This window comes from Mobula hypostoma, chromosome 2, assembly GCF_963921235.1.
Source record: "Mobula hypostoma chromosome 2, sMobHyp1.1, whole genome shotgun sequence".
Lineage (NCBI taxonomy): Eukaryota > Metazoa > Chordata > Chondrichthyes > Myliobatiformes > Myliobatidae > Mobula > Mobula hypostoma.
In genome coordinates, this window is record NC_086098.1 from 95,671,366 (window position 1) to 95,697,724 (window position 26,359).

Here is a 26,359-nt window from a genome sequence, read left to right on the forward strand (position 1 = left end):
AAATAATAATCTGCTCCTTTATTTTTCCTTCCAAAGTGGATGACCTCACATTTACCAGCATTGTATTCCATCTGCCAGACCCTTGCCCACTCACTTAACCTTTCTATATCTCTCTGCAGAATCTCCATAGCTTCTGCACAATTTGCTTTTCAACTCAATATAGTATTGTCAGCAAACTTAGATACACTAAACTCCGTACCTTCTTCCAGGTCGTTAATGTATATCGTGAACAGTTGTGGGCCCCTATGGCACACCACTCACCACTGATTGCCAACCAGAGAAACACCCATGATTCCCAACTCTCTGCTTTCTATTAGTTAACCAATCCTCTATCCATGGTAATACATCAGTCTCAACTCTATTTATCCTTATCTTGTGGACAAGTCTTTTATGTGGCACCTTTTCAAACGCCTTCTGGAAATCCAAGTAAATAATCTCCATCTGTTCCCCTCTATCTACTACGCTGTTCTATCCTGAAAAAAACTCCAGTAGGTTTGTCAAATAGGACATGCCTTTGCTGAATCCATGCTGCATCTGCCAGATGGATTGATTTCTATAGTGAGCCGAACTCTGTTTAGAATTGTGCTGGGACTCACCAACCAGGGTACCCTTGCCAATTAACAGCAGGATTAGTGGTAGGCAATCAACAAGCAGGAGAGGGCAGTAGACATATGCTGTGTTTACATTTTATTAAATCCTGTGCAAGTTTTTATAGTACTTCGTGCTTACAGTGCACAAAATGTATTTGAATATTTAATTGCATCTGTGCAAGGATTGTTCATTTTCCATGGTTATAGATTATAGAAATCACTATAATACTTTCACAGTTAGTGGAATCTATGTAGGTGTACTTTGCAATCTGCACAAAATATTGCAACATTTGCAGAAGAGAAGAAGAAGAAAGCCCTCAACTCTGAGTGGAGTCATTGGCACGCCGTCATGATGACGTTTTTTTTTAGCAGGCTTTCTTATTTTTACAAGGCTGAGATGCTAGCTCGACGCTCAACCCAGCACAGATGGAAAGCGTGCAAGGGAGCCGGCTGGAGGTGTGTTGATAGTACAGAAAGGTTATTATAGATTACAGGGACTTCTGGATCACTTAGGGAAGTTAGCTGAGGAGTGACAAGTGATTTCAATACAGATCAGTGTGAGGAGGTACATTTTGGATAGTCACACCAGTGCAGGACTTGTGAATGATAGAACAGTTGGGAAGAGAGGGACCTAGGAGTACAAGTGGATACAAGTGGCATCATAGGTAGACATGCTGGTGAAGAAAGTGTTTAGCATGATGGCCTTTATCAGTGAAGGCATGTCGGAGTTGGGACATTGTTGCAGATACATAAAACGTTGGTGAGCTGCACTTGGAGTACTGTGTACATTTGGTTCACCGTGTTATATGAAAGGAGTGGTTAAGCTGGAAAGAGTATAAAAACAATAATAGATACTGCCAGGACAAGAGAGCTTGAGTTGTATGGAGAGATTGGCCGTGCTGGGTCTTTATTTCTTAGGTCACAGGAAAACAAGTGGAACCTTATAGAAATGCTTAAAAATGTGATCAAGGCAGAGACCAAGTGGATGGTAACAGTCTTTTCCCTTGAGTTGGGCAGGCAAAAACTAAGGGTTTTAGATTTAGACTGAGGGGAAAGTTTTAAAAGTGGCTACTTTTTCACACAGAAAGTGTGTTTCTGGAATAAGCTGCCACCAGAAGCATCTGAAGCAGGAGCAATTGTATCATTTAAGAAGCACTTGGATAGGCACGTGCAAGGGTAGTAGAGCTTGCCGAACACAGGAAATTGGGACTTGAGGGGTGGGCACCATGGTTGGTATGGACTCATTGGGCCAAAGGCCTGTATCCGTGCTGTTTTGCTGTCTGATTCTAAAATACCGTGAAAAAGTTTGTTTTGCATGCCATCTATGTCGATAAGTCCAAAACATAGATACATCAAGGCATTTCAAAGTGAAAGGCAATAACAGAATGTAGAATATAGTATCACAGTTACAGCAAAGTTCTTGAATCTGCTGGTGCATGTTTGCAAGCTTTTGTTTATTCTGCCTTTTGGAAGCAGGAAACGAGAGGATGGGATGGATCTTTAATTTTGTTGGCTGCTTTTCTGATGCAGTGGGAATTGTAGTCAGATGTCAAACAAAGCATTCACTGGAATGCTGGGAGAATATCTAGAAGAGTATGCTTGCGTTGAAGAACCATGTTGAAATTATAGGGAGGAATGAAGCTGAGGAGATGAGGCCTGTGGTGATCACACAATTGGACAGTGGTGCTGCTGGCACTCAAAATGAACGTCAGGTGTTGGAAAAATTTGCTTGACAACATCACCCTACCTTGTCAAAAATCATTCAACAACCTGCTGTATATATAAGCAGGTAAATATAAAAATGAAGATTTTTGTAAATATAAAAATGAAGATTTTTGTTAATTCAGACCAAAGCAAGTAGAACTTAGCAAAATGCAGTGCAGAGCAATTTAAGGCCCTTGTACTCCATGCTGACTATTACAGTGCAATCTATTATCTCTCATTCTACCACATTTTATAGATAAACTTCATGCTGCAGTAGGCTATTCACCTACAAAGCCATTGAAACTGCCACAGCAATCAATTGTCATTTATTGATTTTATCAGATTTATCTTTAATCAATAGAATCATAGACTCTCTGCAGCAAACAGGAAACCTTTAGCCCTGACAGTTATTATAGAGAGAACTGTCAGTGGTCCTCTTCATCCCCTTTTTCTTCTCGCCCTGAAAATTATTTTCCTACAAGCATCTGACCCATTTCATTTACAAAGCCCCATGAGCTCTACCGACAATGAGTTTCAGATCACAACTGTGCTCTGTATTTTAAAATAAGTTCCTCACAGCCACTATTTAAGTTTGTGTCCCCAGGTTCTGTAATGATCCAATAGGAAGAACGTCTCTCCTCTTTGAACCGGTCATGTTACGGAGCAATAGAGCATGGAAACAGGCCCTGCGGCCTAACTGGGGAGAGAGACACTTACAAAACAGAGCACTTCACCACTGCTGGGCAGTCAATTCTATATATACACACACACAGTTCATATCAGAAGTTTACATACACCTGAGCCAAATACATTTAAGCTCAGTTTTTCACAATTCCTGACATTTAATCCTAGAAAACATTCCCTGTCTTAGGTCAGTTAGGATCACTACTTTATTTTAAGGATGTGAAATGTCAGAATAATAGTAGAGAGAATGATTTATTTCAGCTTTTGTTTCTTTCATCATTCTCCCAGTGGGTCAGAAGTTTATATACACATTGTTAGTATTTGGTAGCATTGCCTTTGAATTGTTTAACTTGGGTCAAACATTCTGGGTAGCCTTCCACAAGCTTCTCACAGTAAGTTGCTGGAATCTTGTTCCATTCCTCCAGACAAAACTGGTGTAACTGAGTCAGGTTTGTAGGCCTCTTTGCTCGCAAACGCTTTTTCAGTTCTGCCCACAAATTTTCTTTCGGATTGAGGTCAGAAAACTATGTTAAGTCTGGTTCTTCCTTGGGAGCAATTTCCAAACGCCTGAAGGCACCACGTTCATCTGTACAAACAATAGTATGCAAGTATAAACACCATGGGACCACACAGCCATCATACCGTTCAGGAAAGAGAGGCATTCTGTCTCCCAGAGATGAACATACTTTGGTGCGAAACGTGCAAATCAATTCCAGAACAACAGCAAAGTACGTTGTGAAGATGCTGGAGGAAACAGGTAGACAAGTATCTATAACCACAGTAAAACGAGTCCTATATCGATATAACCTGAAAGGCTACACAGCAAGGAAGAAGCCACTGCTCCAAAACCGCCATAAAAAAGCCAGACTACAGTTTGCAAGCGCACATGGGGACAAAGATCTTACTTTTTGGAGAAATGTCTTCTGGTCTGATGAAACAAAAATTGAACTGTTTGGCCATAATGACCATCGTTATGTTTGGAGGAAAAAAAGTGAGGCTTGCAAGCCAAAGAACACCATCCCAACCGTGAAGCATGGGGGTGGTAGCATCATGTTGTGGGGGTGCTTTGATGCAGAACGGACTGGTGCACTTCACAAAATCGATGGCATCATGAGGAAGGAAAATTATGTGAATATATTGAAGCAACATCTCAAGAAATCAGCCAGGAAGTTAAATGGGTCTTCCAAATGGACAATGACCCCAGGCATACCTCCAAAGTTGTGGCAAAATTGCATAAGGACAACAAAGTCAAGGTATTGGAGTTGCCATCACAAAGCCCTGACCTCAATCCGATAGAAAATTTGTGGGCAGAACTAAAAAAAGCGTGTGCGAGCAAGGAGGCCTACAAACCTGACTCAGTTACACCAGTTCTGTCTGGAGGAATGGAACAAAATTCCAGCAACTTACTGTGGGAAGCTTGTGGAAGGCTATCCAAAATGTTTGACCCAAGTTAAACAATTTAAAGGCAATGCTACCAAATACTAACAAAGTGTATGTAAACTTCTGACCCACTGGGAAAGTGATGAAAGAAATTAAAGCTGAAATAAATCATTCTCTCTACTATTATTCTGACATTTCACATTCTTAAAATAAAGTAGTGATCCTAACTGACCTAAAACAGGGAATGTTTTCTAGGATTAAATGTCTGGAATTAGGGATGTAATGTTGAGGCTGTATAAGGTGCTGGTAGGACCTCACTTGGAGTACTGTGGGCAGTTTTGGGCTCCTTATTTAATTTCTTAAATAAATGTGCTGATGTTAGAGAGGGTACAGAGAAGATTCACTAGAATGATTCCAGGAATGAGAGGGTTAACACATGAGGAACGTTTGCCCGCTCTTGGACTATATTCCTTGGAGTTTAGAAGAATGAGGGGGGACCTCATAGAAACATTTTGAATGTTGAAAGGCATGGACAGAGTGGATGTGGCAAAGTTGTTTCCCATGATGGGGGAGTCTAGTACGAGAGGGCATGACTTAAGGATTGAAACGCATCCATTCAGAACAGAGATGCGAAGAAATTTTTTTAGCCAGAGGGTGGTGAATCTATGGAATTTGTTGCCATGGGCAGCAGTGGAGGCCAAGTTATTGGGTGTATTTAAGGCAGAGATTGATAGGTATCTGAGTAGCCAGGGCATCAAAGGTTATGGTGAGAAGGTGGGGGAGTGGGACTAAATGGGAGAATGGATCAGCTCGTGATAAAATGGCAGAGCAGACTCGATGGGCCGAATGGCCAACTTCTGCTCCTTTGTCTTATAGTCTTATGGAATTTTGAAAAACTGAGTTTAAATGTATTTGGCTCAGGTGTATGTAAACTTCTGACTTCAACTGTATATATATATAAAATTGTGTTAAGTGGAGTAGAAAAGAGAAAAATAACAGTGAAGTAGTGTTCACGGATTCATTGTCTGTTCAGAAATCTGTTCGAAAAAGAGAAGAAGCTGTTTCTGAAATATTGAGTGCGTCCTCAGGCTTTTGTGCCTCCTTGATGGTAACAAAGAGCGTGATGAGGGTCCTTAATAATGGATGTCACCTTTTTGAAACGTCATCTTTTGAAAATGTCCTCGATGCTGGGAAGGCTAGTACTCATGATGGAGCTGGCTGAGCTTAAACTTCCTGCCATTTTTTCCAATCCTCTGCATTGACCCATCCACACCAGATGGTGATGCAACCAGTTAGAGTGCTCTCCACGGTATATCTATAGAAATTTGCGAGCATCTTTGGTGACATACCAAGTCTTCTCAAGCTCTTAATGTAATATAGCTGCTGTCGTACCTTCTTTGTAATTGCATCAATATATTGGACCCAGGATAGATATTCAGAGATGTTGACACCTAGGGACTTCAAAATGCTCATCTTTTCCACTGCTGATCCCTTGATGAGGATTGGTGTGTGTTCCCTTGATTTCCCCTTCATGAAGCCCACAATCAATTCCATTCAATATTTTAATTTAATACCATATACAACCTGAAATTCTTGTTCTTCACGGACATCCACAAAAACAGAAGTCTGCCCTAAAGAATGAGTGACAGTAGAAACATGAAAAACCCTGAGCCCCCCTACTCTCGACTCCAAGCACACGCAGCAGCAAAGCATCGACCCACCCCCTCACCTCAGCAAAAAAAAAGCATTAGCACCTTCCACCCACCAAGCAATAGCAAAGCTCCCAAAAAGACCATGCTCTGCACAACAACAAAAACTAATCGTTCATCCAACAATTTGACACAGCACAGGCTCTCTCTTTCCCTAATATAGGGGCAGAGAGATGTCACACAGCAAGAGGGGAGAAGCAATGAGGGCACACTCAGGGTGGAGGGGCAACACCTTATATTCTGTCTGGGTAGCCACCAACCTGATGGCATGAGCATCGATTTCTTGAACTTCGGTAATGCTCCCCCCCCCACTCACCATTCCCCATTCCATCTCACACCTTACCCCCTTACCTGCCGATCATCTCACTCTGGTGCTCCTCCCCCCTTCTCTTTCTTCCATGGACTTTTATCTCCTCTAGTAGATCCCTTCTTCTCCAGCCATGTATCTTTTTCATGAATCAGCTTCCCAGCTCTTTACTTCACTCCTCCCCCTCTTGGTTTCACCTATCACTGTGTTTCTTCCTCTCCTCCCCCCACCTTCTAACTCTGACTCCTCATCTTTTTTTCTCCAGTCCAGATGAAGGTCTCGGCTCAGCCCGAAGCATCAACTGTACTCTTTGCTATAGATACTGCCTAGCCTACTAAGCTCCTCCAGCATTTTGTGTGTGTTACTCAAAAAGAAACACTCACTGATTTACAGTGTTAAAGAAGCAACATTGTTTTTTTCTCCCCTGCCTCGAGAACCAGCAACTCTCCCCCACCAATGAGAGAAAGAGAAAGATATAACAAATTACCCAAGTTCTAAGACATCTGACAGGTAACCCACTGTTCCTGATATTCTGTTTTCTTTCACGGCACATCAGTTGGTGGCACCAACATAGAATTGGCACGCTCACCTTCTGGGCTGCGTCCTTGGGATATTGAAAAACATCTGGGCAATGAGCCCTGAGAGCAGGAACCAACATCATAAAGACTAAAGTTTGAGTGCAGCTGTAGGTCAGAGTCTTCGATAAAACCCAATCCATCTTGAAAAGAAAAGGAGAGAGACATTAAAGGGAGAAATTAAGCTGTTTCTGCAATTGAACGTGAAGAAGTCACTGTCTGGCAACATCATAGCTCCGCCCTCGGCTTTGATCTTACTGACATTGAGTGCAAGGTTGTTGTTGTGACACCACTGAACCAGCTGATCTATCTTGCTCCTGTGTACGGTCTGAAATTCTGCCAACAATAGCTGTGCCATTGTCAAATATATAGATGGCATTTGAGCTGTGTGTAGCCACACAGTCATGGGTGTAGGTAGGCCGTACAGGTGATATATTGATAGTAATTGTTCAGACAGTTCTTCATGTTGGCCTGGTTGAAATGATAGGGAAAGCATCCAAGTGCACTGTTTTGTGACTACTCATCATGGTGCCTGCCTGACCTGACATTGGCCTGAGGTGAAATGCAACCACTACCCAGATGATGGCAGAAAATTCTCTTGACAGATGCAATGCATGAATTTTGAGCACTAGATGTTCCAGATTGGGTAAGCAGGGCTGTGACAGATCTGTTACACCTGTGCAGCACAGTGAATTAATCATAAAGCATACTCCACATCTTCTATCTTTAAAAGACTGCTGTTTTGTCTTTGTGGAGAAATAATGAAGCCATCCAGCTGCAGCCATGTTTCTGTGCAGAAAAGTACATAGCAGTCCCTGATGTTCTTCTGGTACAGTACTGCAATCTTGCTCTGAGCTCTTCAATATTATCTTCTAGAGATTATACATTCACCAGCACAATAGTCAGGAGTGTGGGTCTAAAGCCTCAGCATTTCAATTGTACCCGTAGACTGGCTCTGTTACCATGTTTCTGTTTTCTTAAAGGGAAACTGCACTTGCAACCCAAGTGTGCAATCCGCAATCTGCCGATATCACTAGATTTAAGTGTTTACCAATTTTTTAAAAACATCTTAAAACGATGTCACTTACTGAAGTACCTATGGCTGTGACTGTAGTAGTCCTAAATGGGAATATTTGATGATTCCCCTCAGAGCTGCACGCAAAGAGTCGACACTTTGCGGTGCCATCATTATTGTATGGATTATGGCTGATTGTAAGGTATTATCTTCCATTAGAGGCAAGGTAGCATCAGTGGGTATATCTCAGATCCTAGCCTACCACTCCAAAGGAGTGGCAGAGTAGGAATGATGTCCGGCAGTGTGCTGTCCCTCTGGGAGTCTCTTACATTGAATTAGGTGGTTTGGTCACCAATGAGACTACATCCCTTAGTGATTCCCCAGATCTATTGTCACCTGTGCAGTAGTGCAATATTGCATTCACACTGGTAGGTGTGTGAGTTGTCCTCATCTATGTTGGTAGTGGGCTTGCATCTGAGTCAGAAGGCAAAGGGTTTAACAAGCGCACAGAACCCATTGTGATTCTTAAGTGCAGTGTTATGAAGGAACTGCTTTTTCCCTCCCCCTCATAATGTGTGTGTCACTGGCAAGGCCAGTAAATATTCATCACATATGAGAGGGTGTTTCTGAGCTACCTTTTTTAACCATTGCATTCCTTGTGGTAAAGTTGCTTTTGGGAAGGATACTTGAGGATTTTGACTCGGTGACGGCGGAGTGCCTGTGACTGTGTGTGGTTTGAAAAGGATCCTGCAGAAGGCAGTTCTTCTAATTAGTCGAGGCCATGGGTGTGTGGAAGTGATGTTGGAGTAGGTAGGTTGAGTAACTACAGTATATTTGGAAGGATGGCACACACTGCAGATACTGTGTAATGCAAGGAATGATTGTTTAGGGTGAGTGATGACGTATCATACAAGTGGACTGCTTTGTCTTGAAAAGCACCAGCCTTCTGGTTTTGGAGTCATACTCATCCAAGCAAGTGTGGTGGCACCATAGTGTAGTGGCTGTTGTAATGCTGTTGCAGCACCAACGAGCAGCAATCAGCGTACACTTTCCACTGCTGTTTTTCTGCTGCTTTCCTCTACAGTTTGTCTGTTCTTCCCATGACCACGTGGGTTTCCTCCAGGTGCTCTGTTTTTCTCCCACATTCCAAAGGCACACAGGTAAGGTTTGTAAGTTGGGAGCACACTATGGCCAGTAGCTTAGCGACACTTGTGGGCTATCCTCCAACACCAATTTGACTCTATTGGGTCCTGATGCAAGTGACACATTTCACTGTATGTTTCAATACTTCAATGTACATGTGACAAGTAAAGGTAATCTTTATCTTTGGAAAGTCTTCCATCACTCAGCTGCCTTGTAAGTGCTGGATAGACTGAGGGGGTATCACAGAGGTGATTCACTCAGCACACAGTGCCCAGACTCTAACAGGCTCTTACTGCCAAGGCATTTAAGAAGTCGGCCTAGTAGTGTTCTGGTGAATGGTGCTCCTAGAATAGAAATGCCATTGAGTCTCAGGGTTAATCTCTCTTATCTTCCGTACCACTTGTAAGCTGAATGCCACCCAGAAGTGAAAAACAGTCACTCTCACCTTGCCTCTGGCTTCAGCTCTCTCCTTTGGAAGTTCAGGCAAAGACTGTGACAAGTTCTAAAATCATGAGCTCTAAGCTTCAGGCTTTTGCTGCTTTTTTGAGATAATGTAATAATGTTTTTAGTTTTAGAGCTGGGAACTCTGATGAACCTATCAATATTCATTTATGACGCAACCTGTTAACATATCATTTATTTATTCGTTGACTATAGGATCTTGCTTTGGATAAATTTCTTGACACATTGCCTATATTCCAACAGTAAACACATCTCAAGGAACAAAACAGTGGCAACGATGCACCTTGTAAGAATAATAGGTAAATAAAACAGTACTACAATAAATGGGGATGATGTATGAGACATTGGAGCAGACTTATGCCACTCAGCCCATTTAAGTTTTTTCCACCACTCCATCTTGGCTGATAAATTATCCCTCTCAATTCCTTCCTCCTGCCTTCTCTCCGTAACCTTTGACACTCTTATTAATCAAAAACCTATCAACAACTTCTTTAAATATGCCCAACAACTGGGCCTCCACTGCTGCCTATGGCAGTGATTTCCACAGATTCATCACCCTCTGGCTAAAGAAATCCCTCTTCATTTCTGTTTAAGGCTGTACCCTCCGGTCCTAGACTCCCCCACAAGAGGAAACATCTTCGTCACGTTCCCTCGATGAAGGCCTTTCAATATTGAAGAGGTTTCATTACATCAGAATGCACACAATACACCATAATAATGTTTAGGGAAAATAAATACTTTGCACTTTAATGCTACTTTTTGTTGCAAATTGTTTAAGCTGTATTATTGAAGTTACTTATATTTTCAAGATTGCTAACATATAAGGGCAGCTTTTAATGGATAGAATCCATGAGATTATCAGTGCGAGTCTGGTGACATTCCTCTGTATTGAAATAACTACCCTGTGTACAGGGAAGGTTCTTGTTAAGTTGTATAAGAGCTCATATTGTACCAACTGGTGTCATCCATTGTCTCTGCTGAAAATGTTCCATCACATGTAAAGTCTTTTCCTTAGCTCCTGTTGTGTTTGAGGTGGCAGCAATTGCTCTCTCTGCCAACTTAACACTGGGGGCTTTCAAGATTATTCCTCCAGCCTGCTTTCAATGATTATCGTAAATCCCCTATTAGACCTTTAATCCAGGATTTCTTAAACTATCATAGGCATTTTCTGAGTTTCTAAACTATAAAGACTTATTAATTCCCTTGTGATGGAGAGCTGTGTTGGTGAGAATTTATGTCATGTAATTGTAGTGCCTAGTTCCCCATTCCGCAGATAGTTTAGTTCAAGCAAAAAACGTTGATGACTTCATTACTTGTAGAAACAAAGGGCAGAATAGGCATGGCAGAAGTTTAAGAGGCTGATTGAACCTTCCAATTTGATGATCATACACATACTGTTGGAAATGAGATCTAATTGAAAACTACTAGGAATTTTATTTTCAGAATGAATAGCAGCATTTATCCACATTATCATTTTGGTAGTATTTTAGTATAAGAAATTGTTCATGATGTTCTGCAACAGGCAAGAAGGTTCTTGTGCTTTGAGTCATTGTGCTAAAATGGACATAGGGAAATAAAGAGATGTACTCTGATGGAGAAACAGAGCCCTTCAATAGCATTGAACAAGAACCATGGTGTTACTACTATGTCTATTAATTTATTCTTCAGAGGGAAGGAAGAGCCAAGGACCTGTCCTTTAGCAATGGTGACTAAAAGCAAATTCCTGCCTCAATATTAACTGAAGAAGCCAGTTCTATTCTGTTGAACCATAATTGAAATTGCAGTCTATCAAATAGGATTTTATATTTCCTTATTTATGGCTTTGCCCAAAGGTGTAGGTTGTGAGTATAAAGATGGGCATTGCAATGGCAAATTCTGCCCTTTCAGATGAAGTGGATGAAATAAAGGGTGCACAGCAGGTTAAGTTCTTTGTGCTAGAAAATTGAAACAAGGCAGATTATCACTAGTGAGCCATCAATAACAGCAGCTAATCTCCAGTGCACATAGGTGTCACCCCTCTGCCTCTATAAAGGGTCACCAGACATGGGGAACAAAGAAATGGTTTACAACATCTCAATCTTAAACAATGTTGAGAATGAAGGTGTTGCTCAACCCCAACTGCCCTGCTGAGTCTATCTTGTTTTCATGTTAGTGTGCCTTTGAGACCTTGAGCCCAGTACAAGCAACACACACAAAATGCTGCCTGGAACTCAGCAGGTCAGGCAGCATCTATGGAAAGGAATAAAGAGTACACATTTCAGATTGAGACCCTTTGTTCCCCTCACCTGGTGTCATCTAGCATCTTCTAGCTAGTACTTCTTCCTCACCCCCACTTTCTTATTCTGGCTTCTTCCCCCTTCTTTTCATGTCCTGATGAAAGGTCTCGGTCCAAAGCATCGACTCCTTATTCCTCAATGTAGATCCTGCCTGACCTGCTGAGTCCCTTCAGCATTTTGTGCATGTTGCTTTGGATTTCCAGCATCTGTGGAATTCCTTGTGTTTATGTCAAGTCTTTTCTGGGTTGGTTATTTTTAACAGATGCATGACACAACAGGTGATGGAGTATGGAGCAACAAACAATGTGCTAGAGGAACTCAGCGGGTCAGGGAGGATCTGTAAGAGGAAAAGGATTGGCACCGTTTCAGGTCCAGAGTCCTTTCCTTCCAGTTCTTTCTTCAGTTTTGATGCAGCATTTCAAACTGAAACAGTGGCAATTTTGTTCCTCCCACAGATGTTGCATGAAAGCCGAGTTCCTCCAGCACGTTATGTCACTGGTTATTTTGAACTCTTTGCAAATCCCCTCGCACTGTTCTTTTTCTCTACTCACAACAACATTGCTCATGTAAAGTAGACTTCCTTTTCCATCATGCTCTCTGCTACAGAACTATTGAGCAATCACTAATGTGTTGCTCAACCATGCAAAGAGCTCCATTACTTTTCTCATAGATTACCATGGAGAATGAGAGAGTGATGTGCACTTGTTTTCCACAGTAGACTCTGTCCACATCCAGGTAACTTTCTTAGACAGTTTGATGATTGTCTTTATTACCTTTTAGCGTTGTTCAAACATTGCACCTAACGTAATTTTGAGGCCCGATGTGTATGCAACCAGGAAACTGAGGAGTATTTCACTGGCTATTTGGGCAATTAATCCCCATGGTGAAGAGTATGTTAAGTTAAAGGGTCATTGACAAAGAGGTTACTAGTTGGAAGTTGCTGATATTGCTGACTGTAGTTGAATTCAGGGAGCCGAGGTTTTTGATCAGAATGATCTCATCAAGGACAACAATTTAGATTATCCTGAAAACCAGGTGCCATAGATAAAACTGTCCTGGAGATCATAACGGCTCTGATTTGCATTCTGCAAGTGGCCCTTCATCTTGGTCAGGCTGCCTCTCTTGCCCACCCTGAGGACTCTACTTAAAATGGGGGCAATTAGCATGATGTTATAAATATGGTGATATAAATAAGGTGTTGGTTATGAATACAGCTGTAGAAAGTTAAAATTAACATGCCTTCATCTTTAACTAATCCAATATTCCAAGATTTTTTTTTACCCCAAGATAATATAACAGGGAAGTTTATCAACTTCATTTTCTCACTGATAATACTATTACTATAATCACAAGCACCTGCTGATCCTAAACAATGCACAGCCACCATTCCCACATTTCACAAACGTGGACAAAGCAATCAACATTTTTCTACACATCCTCTTCCCAGCCTTCACAGTTTGTTGTACATGAATGGAGGCAGCTAGGAAAAGAGAACTCCTCCCTTAGCCCAAAGCTGAACTGAAAGACCTCTGTGCCACTGCTGTGAATTATGAGGGTTGTACGACAGACTTTCACTGACCCGATCTTCACTTGTACCCAACTAATTCATGGACAGCACATAGGAGAGGCTAACAGGGGCATGTCACTACGTCAGCAAAGAGTCAGTAACCAATTGAAAGGGTTGAAGGGAGATATTTATGCAAATGTTACCGCAGGTTTATCTGCTTTGGTCTTGTTGCAGTTAACCTACAGCAGCAATTTTAAGACTTGGGTCGTCTGACATACAGTGCTCCATCACAGCTGCCCTGGATTTGACCTGTCAGACTGTCATTCTAGTGTGTACTTACTGGCAGATGCATATACATGGCTGCTGGAGTCTTCATAAAAACAATGAGGGAAATCCATAGCAAACCATGCTGTTTGGATCTCATCTTGCTTTAGGTAAAGGCATTGAGATAAGCTTCAGTTAATTCCACCTGGCTTCACCTATCACCTTCTAGCTTGTACTTTTTTCCTTCTCTCCTCCCCCCCCCCCCCATATTCTTATTCTGCCTTCTACCCCACTCCTTTCCAGTCCTGATGAAGGGACTCTGCCAGAAACATTGACTCTTTATTCCTTTCCACAGATGTTGCCTGATCTGCTGAGTTCCTTCAGCATTTTGTGTGAATTAACTCACCCCCTAATTTTTAAAATTCTGGGGATGCCCTCTGTGCAACCTCCCCTTTCTAAACCTTGGAGTCCAGACATTGTTGTAGTAAATCAGTGCTGTACTTTATCAGGTGATGTGTCCAGATCTGCCTATGTGTGTACTCTAGGTACAGTCTATCCAAGGTTCTGTTTGCTTTGATGAACACACTTAGAGACCTTCCTCTGACTTTAAGGACCAGAATTTCATTATGCCTTATGATGACCTTTTTGTGTTTACATGTGGCATTTTCATTATCTTTGGATCTCTAGCTTTCCACCATCAAAAAGTGTTGTTTTCTTGTCTTAAGTCTAAGTGTTGGCCTTACATTCTCCTACGTTGAAATCCTTTTGCAATGTCTTTGTTAGTTTGCATAATCTATTAATGTTACTGTATAATATAATTCAACCATCTACATTGTTTACAATAATCTCTGTTTTGGATAAACAATTTCTAACAGTTTAAGTTGCATGTACAGTCCCCAAGTGTATTTCTTTTGCTTGTGCTTACAGTCAGTTTCAGAGGCACTGAGTACATGATGCACTTCAGACCCTCCTGACATACCCACTTCACAAGTATCCATCTTGGGTAAATTCTGTTTATTTCTTGTGCCATCACGTAAAAGATGAATGTGCTGTATTTCAGACGTAATGCTAAAAGTAACCTGTAAAAGCAGATACCTCTGTGCTCAATCTGTTTCAGGACAACTACAACATCAGAGTTGACTGAAAAATTGCTCTGGTTATCTCCTGTACATAAAAACAACAAATCCAAACTGGCTCATTAACACTCCATTGGTCGACTCTGAATCTTCTGAAAAATAACAGAAGGTGGCATCAGTTTTTTTTCCACTTAGAACCCGCTGACTGGTGCTATGTTTGTGTTCTATCACAGCCTTGGTCCAAGCACAGACAAAGGGCTAAATTTCATCATGAAGCAAAGGTAACGGACTTTGACAGAGACCAGCACTAAAAAACCTGAGTAAAAATAGACCATAAGACAGGAGCAGAGCTAAGTCATTCAGGTCATCGAATCGGTTCCTTCATTATCCATCTCAACCCCATTCTCCTGTCTTCTCTCCACAATCTTTGACACCCTTATTAATTGAGAACCTATCAACCTCCAGTTTAAATATACCCAATGACCTGGCCTCTACAGCTATCTGTGCCAATGAATTCCACAGATCACTACCATCTGGCTAAAGGAATTCCTCCTCATCTCTGTTTTAAAGGGACATCCTTCCACTCTGAGGCTGTGCTCTCTGGTACTCGACTCCCCTGCTGTAGGAAACAAAATGATGCAATTGGGAAATCATGACATGATTCCCCAGCTGTAGTCTATCTAATACGAAGGCAGATCAATTATCTCAACTGCCCAACTTTAGAAGCTTGTTTTAGGTCCAACCATCTTCAGTGATTATTGTTACCTTCCCTTCATCAAAAGGTTGGAATGGGGTCTATTTGTTGATTACAGCCTTCACTTACATTGGAAGTGCCTCAGGTACAATGTTAAGTCTTTGACCAGTAAGCAATAATTTTGACTTTCTTACCACACTATATCATCTAAAATCTGCACTGCAGCACATCACTAGGCTTTTTAAACAGAGTTCGAGCTCATAGGACTAGATATTTCAATCCCTTTGATAAGCAGATCCTAAACTGGGTCATAGAGATCTTGAGGTGGGGCTTGGTGTGTGGCAGTTGCTTCCCAGGGATCATCAGGTGGGCACCCTCCTTCTTAGGTGTTACGTCAATTTAAGCCCACTACAGAGGGCTCAACATTGTGACCTGGCATCCCAGGTGCACCCCATTTTCACATCTGGTCACCCGTGGGTCATTTTAGAGCCCAGCTGCTGCCACTCCTCTTCATCCATAACCAGTGGCTGCTTCGCTTGGCTGCCTCCGACAGTTCTTTTATGGCTTGGTGCTGGCCCTGGCCTCGGACCCCCAATCCCTTTAGCAATCAGACCTTGGAAGTAGCCACAAATCCTCTGCAGTCGACTTCTACTGGGAAAAACTGAGCACCCGTGGCCAGCTCAGCGCACCTTACATGTTTCTGCTCATACACCTCACAGGCTGCATCTTCTCAGGGCACTGTGAGCTCTGAGATTACTACAGTCTTCAGCTGGACCACAAGACCAAGTCTGGTCAGTGGGTGGTAGTGGCTATTTCCAGGGAAAACAGTAGTCTTTTGGCAAGGCTGACAGCCATGTTCCAGTCACAAGCAGGCTGCAGTACGCCTGACACCAACCATGTCATTGAGGGTGGCGTTGTCTGTCCTTGCCGGACAAAGGAGATGGTGGTTCTTCTGGTCATATGGGGCTTAGAGTTGTTATTCAGCCTTTGCTTCTCCACAATGGATGGCAAACATCTGAGGACTTGGTTATGCCTCCATGTGCATCTTCCTTGTGTGAGGCTTACTTTGCAGGATGAGATGATGTGCTTGAGGTTTGCTGTTCTTCCACAGAGAGTGGACAATTTGGGGCTTCACCAAGCCACTGGTTCAGATGTTTCGGAGTTTGGAGAACATCATAAACGGCTCTTATAAGGAAGCTAATCTTTCTTCTTTCCTTTTCCCACAAGTCTTTCCCGATAATTTTTTCTTTTCTCAATGCTTTCCCCCCTTGTCTACGGTCCTTGTTTTGCCTGAGACACTGCTCTTGCATACCTCATCTGCTTCCCCTATCGCTGTACTTCCTCCACCACCATAGCTTACCTTTGCTTTTGTGTTGTCGCCTTTACCCAAATGGGGCTATTTGAGCCTGTGCCAAGCCCCCCCCACTTCCAGATTGCACCTGGCCCGCCATGTATGCAAACCTGAATGCTGCGTTTTCCTGTTTTACTGACTCTGCTGGGCACCACTTTCTGCCTGTTGAAGTCCTTGGTGCAGTATCCTGGACAATGCTATCACGAGATTCAGAGAGGGTCATCTCAAGCCTCACCTTGGCACACTTGAACTCTTCAGTCAGCTCTGTGACAGGCAACTCCAAAGCTCCTTTGCCATACAGGTAGATGCCAATCTGAAAAGGATTTTTTATTCCCACTCACTGCCTTCTACCAAGCAGCCAATGCTCTAACCATGCCAGTAACTTTCCTGTAATGCCATGGGCTCTTAACTTGGTAAGCAGCCTCACGTATGGCACCTTGTTAAAGGCCTTCTGAATATCCAAATATACAACTTCCACTGCATCCTCCATGTAATCTCCTCAGAGAATTCCAACTGGTTTGTCAGAGAAGATTTTCCCTTAAGGAAGCCTTGCTGACTTTGTCCTATCTTGTCTTGTGTCATCAAGTACTCCATAACCTCATCCTTAACAATTGACTCCAATATCATCCCAACCACTGAGGTCAGGCTAACTGGTCTGTAATTTCCTTTCTACTGCCTTCCTCCTTTCTTAAAAAGTGACATTTGTAAATTTCCAGTCTTCTGGCACCAAGCCACAGTCCAGTGATTTTCGAAAGATCATTACTAATGCCTCCATAATCTCTATTGCTGCCTCTTTTAGAACCCTAATGTGCAGTTCATCTGGCCCTGGTGACTTATATACCCTTGGGTCTTTCAGCTTGTTGAGCACCTTCTCCCTTATAATAGTAACTGCAATCACTTCTCTTCCCTCACCCACTACAACATCAGGCATACGGTTAGTGACTTCCACAGTTAAGACGGATGCAAAATCCTCATTTAGTTCATCTGCCATCACCTTCTCTGGCCTCATTTTCTGGTGGTCCCATATCCACTCTCATATCTTTTTTTTAACATACTTGAAAAAGCTTTTACTATCTACTTTGATATTGTTTGCTAGCTTGTTTGCTTATTTGATCTTTTCCCAAATAATGATTCTTTTAGTTGCTCTCTGTAGGGTTTTAAAAGCTTCACAATCCTGTCTTCACAATAATTTTAGCTTTGTTGTATGCTCTTTCTTTTGCTTTTACATTAGCTTTGACTTCCCTTCTCAGCTACAGTTGTACTATTTTGCCATTTGAGTATTTCTTTGTTTTTGGAATACACCTACCCTGCACCTTTCTAATTTTTTCCAGAAACTCATGCCATTGCTGCTGTACCTTATTTCTTATACTCCGTGCATTGAGATATAACACTTTGAGTGCTGCATTTGCTATCCTTTTTGATTCTGCATCTGTAATACACTGATACTCACCCTGCTGGCTGCAATTATGTCCAATCATCTACCTGCCCTTCCTGACAGTCTGACTCCACTCTGTCTTTGCTTTTTTACCATCCATCCTTTCCTGAGTCCCTTCACTCCAGTCCCACCCTCCTGCCAAAGTAATTTAAATCCTCCCCAACAGCTCTTGACAAACCTGCCCACTTTTGAACAGGTCATACCTCCCCCAGAAGAGATCCCAATAAACCAAGAACCTGAAGCCCTTTTCCCTGCACCAGCTTCTCAACCATGTATTACTTTTAGTAAGAATTTGCTGTGGTATATTGTTGCAACATGCACCAGAAACAATTGAACATTCTGGAAGAATACAGAATAATATAAAAATAAACTTGGAGGTTAAAATTCGAGTATTCTGCACGTGTATAAGTACGTAATAACAGTATGTATTTTTTGATGTAAATAGCATTATAAAAAGTGGTTTAAAGTGTTTACAGTGCAATACGGTGACAAAATTAATAGAGCGGGTGGGGGCTATCTAGAATGGTTGATCAGTTTAAATGCCTGGGGGGAAGAAACTTCTTTTGATGGTATGGTTTTTGTTTTAATTGCGCTATAACACTTTCCATGACTGAGCCTTCGAAACCAGCTGTTTACTGAGTGGGTAGAGTATGCAATGATTTTTTTCTTGCCCAGTTCTTTGTTCTGGACACATACAAGCAAGTCACAGGTAGTCTTGTTGTCGGGCTACTGAGGAGGCCAAAGAAGTAGGTCCAATTGGCCGGTTTCAATAAAGCAGTATAGCCACAATAGACAATGAGTTACTCCTGTGCTGTTTGCTCTATGAAGTTAGGGCCTTTATATTAGGATGGTGAGACTACAATGTCTGAGCAATTAGGATGTCATATTTAATATTTCCATATTGGAACCATGTCATATTATCTTGCCAAGGCACCCATCAGCACAGACCTTGAAATTATGAAAGGATTATTTCACTGTGTCCTCAATCAAATATCGGGATCATGGTGTCTTTTCTACTGTTTGTTGTTTGAATTGTGCATTTGTTTCTGTGTCAGTTGAAACTCCCCTGGACAGATGGTTTGCAACCACAAAGATTGAACGATGCATTATTTTCATGTTGGTACTATACAAATGCAGGTGCAGAGTTGTGCCAGTTTATAACTTATGCTGTGAACTTGCTGGAGTACTACATTAGTAATACAGGTAATGCACAGGGCAATTGTACCTGAATCAGAATTAGGATTAATTTATCCCTCCCAGAGATCATTGTTTTTGTTGTACATAACCCTCATACATTATAGGGGGCACTTTTATCCAGATGAACTCTCCAATGTAAAAAGCTGGAGGAACTCAGTGGGGCAGGCTTCATCTAGGGAGGGAAGTAGTGAGTCAACGTTCTGAGTCTCAGCCTGGAACATCGATTGTCCATTTCCATCCATAGGTACTACCCGACTGCTAAGTTCCTCCTGCTTTTTGTGAGTTGCATCTTGTGTGTCTGCAGGATAATACAATGGTACTAATAGAATGAAAATTCATTTAAAACACAATTTTAAGGACTGCAAGAGAGAAAAAACATTTAAAATCCATATGGGAGTGTTTGCTGAAGAAAACTGAAATGACAGATTGAGAAAATGCTGCAGAAATTCAATATGTTGCTTCAGTTGATAGTGTATCATGAAATTGTTATTCCTATTACAAAGGTCAATGATATAACAAGTATATTTTACCCCCCTGCATTCAGCATAAATTAAGAATAACATAACTGTTCAGGAGAGGACTTGGATGTTATAACCAGTAACCCTAAAACTGAGATTTATTTTTTGGCTGTTTATAAGCAATTTATTTTATTTCATCGATTCATCTTTGTCCCCCTCACCTTCACCCTTCCCCATTCCCATTTCCCTCTCTTTCCTTACCTGTCCATCACCTCCCTCTGGTGCTCCTTCCCCTTCTCTTTCTTCCACGGCCTTTGGTCCTCTCCTATTCCCCCTTCTCCAGCCCTTTATCTCTTTCACCAGGTGACTTCCCAGCTCTTTACTTCATCCCTCCCCCTCTCCCGGTTTCACCTATCACCTACTACCTTATACTTCTTCCTCCCCTCCCTGCACCTCCTTATTCTGACTACTCCTCTTTTTTCTCCAGTCCTGATGAAGGGTCTCAGCTGGAAATATCAACTGTTTGCTGTTTTCCATAGATGCTGCCTGACATGCTGAGATCCACCAGCATTTTGCGTGTGTTGCTTGGATTTTAGATCTGGGGTATTTTAAGTGGTGTCATTTGTTTGATTATCCCAGCTGAGTTCAGCATATTACGTATTCATAGAAAACCTACAGCACAATACAGGCCCTTCGGCCCATGATGCTGTGCCGAACATGACCTTACTTTAGAAATTACCTAAGGTAAGCCATAGCCCTATATTTTTCTAAGCTCCATGTACCAATCTAGAATACTCATTCTTTGTACACGAGTGGGTATTTGTGTTTGTGCCGTCGCTCCAGATTTGGATTTTCATTCAAAATGGTGTCTGATCCACAACGGAGGCAGCTGACCTGGCAACAGGAACTTTGTCCAGTTCTCTGATCTGCATCAACTCCATAAGGGAAGGGTTAATTAGCGATCTTGTCGTGAGAGGCCCCTTGGGTAAGAGTGACCATAATATGGTGGAATTCTTCATTAAGATGGAGAGTGACATAGTTAATTCAGAAACAAAGGTTCTGAACTTAAAGAGGGGTGACTTTGAAGGTATGAGACGTGAATTAGCTAAGATAGACTGGCAAATGACACTTAAAGGATTGACGGTGGATATGCAATGGCAAGCATTTAAAGGTTGCATGGATGAACTACAACAATTGTTCATCCCAGTTTGGCAAAAGAATAAATCAAGGAAGGTAGTGCACCCGTGGCTGACAAGAGAAATTAGGGATAGTATCAATTCCAAAGAAGAAGCATACAAATTAGCCAGAGAAAGTGGCTCACCTGAGGACTGGGAGAAATTCAGAGTTCAGCAGAGGAGGACAAAGGGCTTAATTAGGAAGGGGAAAAAAGATTATGAGAGAAACCTGGCAGGGAACTGGCAGCATCTCCAAGTTTGCGGATGACACGAAGCTGGGTGGCAGTGTTAGCGGTGAGGAGGATGCAGGGTGAGTTGGATAGGTTGGGTGAGTGGGCAAATTCATGGCAGATGCAATTTAATGTGGATAAATGTGAAGTTATCCACTTTGGTGGCAAAAATAGGAAAACAGATTATTATCTGAATGGTGGCCGATTAGGAAAAGGGGAGGTGCAACGAGACCTGGGTGTCATTATACACCAGTCATTGAAAGTGGGCATGCAGGTACAGCAGGTGGTGAAAAAGGCAAATGGTATGCTGGCATTTATAGCGAGAGGATTCGAGTACAGGAGCAGGGAGGTACTACTGCAGTTGTACAAGGCCTTGGTGAGACCACACCTGGAGTATTGTGTGCAGTTTTGGTCCCCTAATCTGAGGAAAGACATCTTTGCCATAGAGGGAGTACAAAGAAGGTTCTCAAATTGATTCCTGGGATGGCAGGACTTTCATATGAAGAAAGACTGGATGAATTGGGCTTGTACTCGTTGGAATTTAGAAGATTGAGGGGGGATCTGATTGAAACGTATAAGATCCTAAAGGGATTGGACAGGCTAGATGCAGGAAGATTGTTCCCGATGTTGGGGAAGTCCAGAACGAGGGGTCACAGTTTGAGGATAGAGGGGAAGCCTTTTAGGACAGAGATTAGGAAAAACTTCTTCACACAGAGAGTGGTGAATCTGTGGAATTCTCTGCCACAGGAAACTGTTGAGGCCTGTTCATTGGCTATATTTAAGAGGGAGTTAGATATGGCCCTTGTGGCTACGGGGGTCAGGGGGTATGGAGGGAAGGCTGGGGCGGGGTTCTGAGTTGGATGATCAGCCATGATCATAATAAATGGCGGTGCAGGCTCGAAGGGCCGAATGGCCTACTCCTGCACCTATTTTCTATGTTTCTATGTCTCTATAACTTAACTGTGGCCAATTTTAAAAAACTTTTAACAATTCACAAATGAAATGTAGCTCAAACATGTTTGAAGAATTAAAGAGAGAGCATTAGAAGGCCAAGATGTTATCAGAATCATGCCTAGCCAAACCCATCTAATGAATCCTTTGATGTTTTGCAGAGAAGAAAGTCACGTTATTCAGACCTGGATTTTGAAGTAAGTTTCGGGGTATAACAAATGAAATTAACCACTGATGCTTGACACTTTCATTTTTATACATGTAATTATCGTCAGTTTGAGAATCCAGCAATATTTGTCAGTCGGGTAATAGAAAGCGGCTTTGTCCCCAGCTTCGAGTACCTCCATAACAATTATTGATTGAATGTGCACAACTCCTCTGCAGCTCCTTCTCAACGAATTTTCAACTGGTCTTTGATTGGCAGGAACATTTTTGTTGCTTGTTTTTCAGTTCCTATGGACAACGTTTTCCCCCCATAATGAGTGGTCTTGAGGGCTAGGAATTTGTCCACCATTACTTGCATTAAACACACAATATTGTAGTGGCTGAGCATCATACTCCAAAATCCAGTTCCACTGAAATCAGTTTTCTTTCAGAGGGAAATTGCAACTATCCTGCACATTCAATGCAGGGAAACAAATATGCAGTCTTATCATTGAGAGATAACACAGAGCAATGCTTAAAATAATTAATTTGCAAAGTTTGTGCATTTGCAGTTTGCTTACGAAAATCATTGTACAAGTTCTGTTTTTTTTTAAATTAATATTGCTGTTACCAACTGTTATCTCAGATTATTGTTTTACTTGATCTCTGAAAAATGAGCTAATTTCCTAGATTTATTTCCCAGGTCAGTCTCATCATTGCAGGTTATTAATATGTACAATTCTTCATAAGTTAATAGGTAAATGGTGGTTTACCATGTAATCTATTTGGTTTACAGAAAGTCATGCATACAAGAAAGCGGCACATGGAACTATTTCAAGAACTCAATCAAAAATTCCAGACTTTAGACAGGTTCCGTGAGCCCCCAGGTACAGGCAGTATGGTAAGTACAGATTCAAGTGCAAGTAAAATGAAACAAGCTTTTGCAGTACCAGCATAGCTGGTATTGTGTTACAACCCATAAGATACAGATGTATTTACCAGTTGTTTTGTTTGTTTCTAAAGAATGAAAAAACATGGGCGGTCTCTGCAGCTGGGTATGAAAGGGGTAGTGGAAGTGTAAGTACCACAACTGGATTTGATGTGTCTGTATTGAGTGTATCATAACTACATCTGCAAAGTTTAATAGTTCTAAGTTAATTTATTATCAAAGTATGTATGTATTATGATGTACTACCTTGAGATTCATTTTCTTGCAACTCATTGGTGAGGCCTAATTTGGAGTATTGTGTGCAGTTTTGGTCAACTACCAACAGGAAACATTGATAGATACTTTATTGATCCCAAAGGAAATTACAGTGTCTCAGTAGCGTTACAGGTGCACAGATATACAAATATACATGTATTTGAAAAAGTAGTATACAAGATTGAATGGGCATAGAAAATTCACAAGGATGTTGCCAGGACTGGACGGCATAAGTTGTATGGAAAGATCGAACAGATTAGGACTTAATTCCTTGTGATATAGATTGAAGGGGAGATTTGATAGAGGTGTACAAAATTATGAAGGGTATAGATAAGGTAAATGCAAGCAGGCTTCTTCTACTGAGGTTGGGTGAGACTACAATTAGAGGTCGTGGGTTAAGGGTGAAAGGTGAACTGTTTATGAGGGAAAGTGAGGGAAAACTTCTTTACTCAGAGGGTGGTGAGAGTGTTGAATGAGTTGCCAGCACCAGTGGTGGATGCAATTTCAGTTTCAAAGTTTAAGTGAAGTTTGGATAGGTACATGGAACAGAGGGGTATGGGGCATAGGTGCAGGTCGATGGGACTAGGCAGATTCAGTGGTTCAGCATGGGCTAGATGGGCCAAAGAGCCTGCTTCTGTGCTGTAGTTTTCTATGGTTTTAAGTAAAAGTGGAACTTAATTTGCAAAAAAAAGTTGCAATGAGCCAGATTAAGTTGATGTTCAGAGGCATTGTCAAAGAGAGATCTTTAATGGGGCATCCCAGAGGAGGGGGTGCATTAGAGAGGTAGATTGCTTCCTGCTATGCACTTATATGACCTGGACTTCTCAAAGCAGAGGAGAATCTGCACCAGAATTTTTAAAGTAAAGATAAAGATAACCAAACCAATGTTAGGGTCTTCTCCCTAGCCAACATTCACAATACTGAGAGCCTGATACCAGACTCCTGAAACAGAGATGATCATGAGTTTGTACATTCTGCCTGTGACTGTGAGGGTTCTACACTTTCCTCCCACATTCTAAAGATGTACGAGTTAGGGTTAGTAAATAGTCTGCCTGGTAAGATTAGCTTTATTTATCAAATGTACATCAAAACATTAAAGCCCGTAGTAACTTAGCAAAGGCCAATAAAAAGAAGTGAGATTTAAGCAGAGTGGCATTTGTTGAAGTGGACAGTGTTAGAATGGTCAGGCTTGGGCGAAAACATGTGCAGGCTAAAATTTGTTTTTGAGAAGTTAGAGATATAACAAGTGTGGTTTAGACAGTAAAATGTTCCTCGTGAGATTTCAGGGTATTGAGACAGACTCCCTGATATCCACATCTGCAGGAAGTGCACCCAGTGGCAGCTCTTGACTGCCAAGTTCAAGGAACATTAGCTGAAGCTGGATGCACTCAGGACCAGAAAACTTCATAGGTAAGTCTTTTACTGAGGTGGACAGAGACACAAACAGTGCAGGCTTCAGATAGTAGATGGGTGACCACCAGGAGAAGTAAGGGGAGTACAGGGTTTACCCGTGGCCATCCCCCTCAGCAACAAGTATACCCCTTTGGATACTGCTAGGGGAATGACCTATCAGGGCACAGCAGCTGCAGCCAGACCTGTGGCACTGTGCTCAGCCCTGCGGCAGGCAGAGCGATAGTGATAGGAGACTCAGTACTTAAGGAGATGGAGATACGATTCTGTGGCCATGAAAGAGAAGCAAGAATGGTGTGTTATCTCCCAGGTGTGAGGTTCTAGGAAGCCTCAAAGTGGTTCCAGAAGATTCTCGAGAGAAGGTGAACAGCAGCAGGCCTGGTGCACATTGGCACCAATGATATAGATAGAAAGGGGGAGGAAGTCCTGCACAGTGAGTGTGGGGAGGTAAGGAAGAGGCTAAAGAGCAGGACCTCCAGGGTAGTAATCTTTTGATTACTCCCAGTACCTCATGCTAGTCAGGGCAGGAATAGATGATAGTACTGATGAATGAGTGGCTGAGGAACTGGTGCAGGGAGCAGGGTTTCTTATTTCTGAATCATTCGAACCTCTTTTGGGGAAAGTATGACCTGTACAAAATAGATAATTTACACCTGAACCCGAGGGGGACCAATATCCTTGCGGGCATGTTTGCTACAGCTGTTGGGGAGGGTTTAAACTAAGTTAGTGGGGGATGGGAACCTGAGTGATAGGGCTGAGGATGGGGGTTGGTACTCAAGTCTGTGCAGTGTGTAGTGAGACAGTGAGGAAGGACAGGCAGATGATCGGGCAAAATTGCAGTCAGTGGGATGAGGTGAAGTTTAACATGAAGGCAAAATTAAAAAGGATAATGAATACTGGACTGAAGGTGTTATATTTGAATGCATGCAGTATACGGAATAAAGCTAGTGATTGTGTAGCATAATTAGAGACTGGCAGGTATGACGCTGTAAGCATGACTGAGTTGCAGCTGAAAGAAAATCATAGTTGGGATCTTAACATCCAGTGATATGCCTTGTAACAAAAGGACAAGTATGTAGGCAGGATGGATGGGGTGGCTTTCTTGGTAAAAAAAAAAATCAAATCCTTAGAAGTGACATACGATCAAAAGATGTAGAATCCCTGTGGGTGGAGTTAAGAAACTGCCAGAATAAAAAGACCCTGAGGGAGTTAAATACAGGCCCCCAAAAAGTAGCAAGGATATGGCATATGAATTTCAGCAAGAAATAATAAAGTCCTGTAATACAGACAATATTATGTTAGTCGTGGGGGATTTCAACATGCAGGTTGATTGGAAAATCAGGTCGTTGCTAAATCCCAAGAGAGCGAATTTGTAGAATGCCTACAAGATGGTTTTATAAAGCATCTTGTGGTTGAGC

At 42.0% G+C, this 26,359-nt stretch overlaps 1 protein-coding gene across 12 annotated transcripts in view; it reads left to right on the plus strand.

The window, feature by feature from the left end:
- adgrb3 (adhesion G protein-coupled receptor B3) overlaps positions 1-26,359 on the plus strand; it is an 835,097-nt gene that overhangs the window by 797,062 nt on the left and 11,676 nt on the right. For all 12 annotated transcript variants that reach the window (XM_063040268.1, XM_063040273.1, XM_063040274.1 and 9 more), the window contains 3 exons: positions 22,345-22,380; positions 23,124-23,228; positions 23,351-23,404. In XM_063040268.1, coding sequence (XP_062896338.1) covers positions 22,345-22,380; positions 23,124-23,228; positions 23,351-23,404 — 195 coding nt within the window. The remainder of the gene's footprint in view (positions 1-22,344; positions 22,381-23,123; positions 23,229-23,350; positions 23,405-26,359) is intronic.